The 3,422-nt window shown below is 41.6% G+C and overlaps 1 protein-coding gene across 1 annotated transcript; it reads left to right on the forward strand.

The window, feature by feature from the left end:
* Positions 1-212: 212 nt before the first annotated feature.
* LOC131838488 (nascent polypeptide-associated complex subunit alpha) lies at positions 213-943 on the forward strand. Its single transcript, XM_059184707.1, has one exon. It carries the CDS (start codon positions 258-260, stop codon positions 762-764), a length of 507 nt encoding a protein of 168 aa, XP_059040690.1. The 5' UTR covers positions 213-257; the 3' UTR covers positions 765-943.
* Positions 944-3,422: the final 2,479 nt, after the last annotated feature.

Genomic DNA, 3,422 nt, shown 5'->3' on the forward strand with positions numbered 1-3,422 from the left:
GGATTAAAGAGTACAGTTATCATGATGAAAAAACATGAAATGAAAAAAAAAAAACTTGGGAAGGTGTGGGAATTATCTATCTTTAGTGGACCTGAGAATGTCCTCTAGAGCTCAAATATGCACCAATGTAGTGTTTTCTATTTTTGTAACTGATTTCATCTTGCTCACTGGCAAGGGTTTTTGTATGGATTAAAAATTTCCAACTTCCGGCTCGCTCTCTTTCTGCCGCCATCTTGGTTCCGCGTTCCCCGCACAAAATGCCTGGTGAAGCCACAGAAACCGTCCCTGCTACAGAGCAGGAGTTGCCACAGCCCCAGGCTGAGACAGGGTCTGGAACAGAATCTGACAGTGATGAATCAGTACCAGAGCTTGAGGAACAGGATTCCACACAGGCAACCACACAACAAGCCCAGCTGGCAGCAGCCGCTGAAATTGACGAAGAACCAGTCAGTAAAGCAAAACAGAGCCGGAGTGAAAAGAAGGCACGGAAGGCTATGTCCAAACTGGGTCTTCGACAGGTTACAGGAGTTACAAGAGTCACTATCAGGAAATCTAAGAATATTCTCTTTGTCATCACAAAACCAGATGTCTACAAGAGCCCAGCTTCAGATACCTACATAGTTTTTGGGGAAGCCAAGATTGAGGATTTATCTCAGCAAGCACAGCTGGCAGCTGCTGAGAAATTCAAAGTTCAAGGTGAAGCTGTCTCAAACATTCAAGAAAACACACAGACTCCAACTGTACAAGAGGAGAGTGAAGAGTAAGAGGTTGATGAAACCGGTGTAGAGGTTAAGGACATAGAATTGGTCATGTCACAAGCAAATGTGTCAAGAGCAAAGGCAGTCAGAGCCCTGAAGAACAACAGCAATGATATTGTAAATGCTATTATGGAATTAACAATGTAACCATCTGAAAACGAGGACCTTTTTTTGGTGTTTCAAAAGAATAACTGCAGCTTGGTTTGAAATTTGTACTGTTTCTATCATTAATAAAGTTATGGCTTCTTGTTGGATGAAAAAAAAAAAAATTTCCAACTTCCAATTTCCAATTAAAAGTTAACTCATGCTCTCCTACTGAAAATGTGTTCTTTAAGTTTGCTCAGGTTCAGTGCAATAAACACTTGGTCAATTCCAGACGGAGATTCTCAGTTGGAGTTGGTTTTCTTTTTTTCAGGACGAATTTCCTCTGTTTTTCCTTCCAAAGCTAGGGGGACTTATTTTAATGGCGGTGGATAAAGAGTCCTTGTTCTCCACTAAGTGTCTGCTTGTCTTCAATTTAATAGGTTTGATCTGGTCTGGTTTCTGGGCATCATTCACTGGATTTGTGGAGAAATGAATGACACCTATTGAGAGCTAAGCTCTTTGCTAGATGTTGCTAACCATGCTGCAACAGGCTACATAAGCCTGGGCTGCTGCAACAGAGCCCACTTATGCCTCTGGTCCCTTGAAATGGGCTGTGCTAAAGGAGCCTTACCTAACCCTGAAACCATCCACATAAGGAATACAAATGAGTGAGTTGGATCTCCAATGCTTGGGTCAAACAACTCAATTAATAATTTCTTCTTAATGTTGTATAGATCTTTTTTTTAATTCAGAAGGACTTATTTTATTTTTTTGTAAGGAATATTTTATATCATAGTGGGAATATTTTGTATCTTGGTCACTCTGTTTCTGGTAGCTCTTGACAACTATCCCTCATGAAAGAATGTTTAATTATTACATTTCCAGAAAAGAGATTACTTAACCTCTTAGGTCCCTTTCTCACAGACCAATTGGAAATCATAACACCATGTCACAGTACTGTTGTAACATACCACATTGTTTTACAATCCATAAGGCCAATCAAACAGGTATCCTAAGTCAAAACCTCAAATTCTTTCTGCTCTTTACTTCTATATTTTGTATTCAATATAAAAAATGCTGAATTAATATTTTTATAACAAAATTTTCTTACTGTTACAGTTGTATGTGGTTTTAATTGGAAACGTGTCAAATGATAAATATGTAACATCCTGTCACCTTAGCCTTATCTGATTAAGGCTAGAGTAAGAGGCTTCATGGACATCAGATGTCGATGTTGAGGTTTGTTTTCTGTATCTCGGCGTACACAGAGAAACCTGCAGCATCTGTATATTTTTGAAACTGGCTGCCTCATCACTGCTGTGGCAATGGGGCTGCATTGGTTTCTGGAATCTGGAATTGACTATATTCATTGTGTTGTTTGACCCCTTGCTCATACCATTTAATGGTATTGTATGAAATATATTAATAGAATAGCCTTTCAAATTTTCCTCCCTTTCATCTTTGAAGAGATTGTACACTGATATTTCCTCATGTGTCAAAGAAGATCTTATCTTTATTGGAGGGCAAGTAGGCTTATGTTGACCCTGTACCCTAGCTCTAGTAGTACAGGGCAGTACATGGAGACCGCATGCCAGCCCTGAGTTGAACTCCTCCTTTCCAGTCCATCATTCCTTTGAACAGGGTCTGGAGCCCAGAACAGTGCCTTCCCTCTGAGATTTCAGTGCTGACGAAAGTGAGACCCTATGAAACTGGTTACACTAAATGCATGCCTTTGTCATCTTGTGGGAAGGGATAGTTGGACTCCAGCAAACCCTGTGTTCTAGGAGTCCAGGTAAAGGGTTTCTGGTGAGGATGCAGAGACTCAAACTGGGGAGGGAATGGTAAATCTGGGTTCCAGAAGGAGGATAGCATCGACTCTGAGTGACCAGATTCTCATCCTAACTGTGGCACCTGAGATCAAATCCCATTTCTCGGATTTATAATCAGCTATTTTCATTACAATGATAAGATGACAGACATAGGAGAAGACAGGGCTTACGTATAGCCATGGGACTTAGGAGTGGAAGAAACAGATGACAAGTGTGTGATGCTTGGGAAATTAAGAAGTAGCTACTAGAATATTTAGGGGAGATGTACATGTGTTCAATTGTTTTTTCTGCCTTTTAATTTACCTAAGTCTCAAGGACAAAGAATGGGCTTGGTAGGGACAGAGAACCTATATTTACTGAACTGGATGAGATGGGTCCTTCTAGCAGAGAATGTGACAAGGCTGTGAACTGACTCACAGGGTTTGTCCCACTGAGAACTTCCTGTGTAGGTTGGGGTGGGGCATGAGGCTGTCTCTGAGGTTTTGGGGGGGTACTCTGGGGATGAGGAGGTCACAAAATGCTTCCTTCCATATCTCTGTGCTTAACTGCTGAGGGTCAGGGTGAGGGGGTCGCAGGGTGGGTTTGTGTGTACTGCAGGGGTGCATTATGGGAACTCTGAGCTTGAGGGGGCATGAAGAATGGGGTGGTAGTGGTGTTACCAAGGTTGAGTTTTGAAATAGGAGGCTGTATCTTGCATTTCCTTACTGCCCGTCTACTATATCTACCCTGGGGGAACATGTGGGAACATCTC

The sequence above is a fragment of the Mustela lutreola genome, chromosome 8, assembly GCF_030435805.1.
Source record: "Mustela lutreola isolate mMusLut2 chromosome 8, mMusLut2.pri, whole genome shotgun sequence".
Classification (NCBI taxonomy): domain Eukaryota; kingdom Metazoa; phylum Chordata; class Mammalia; order Carnivora; family Mustelidae; genus Mustela; species Mustela lutreola.

Bases quoted from the DNA above. Each gene is read 5' to 3' on its own strand.
- LOC131838488 (XM_059184707.1), top strand. From the start codon at position 258: ATGCCTGGTGAAGCCACAGAAACCGTCCCTGCTACAGAGCAGGAGTTG.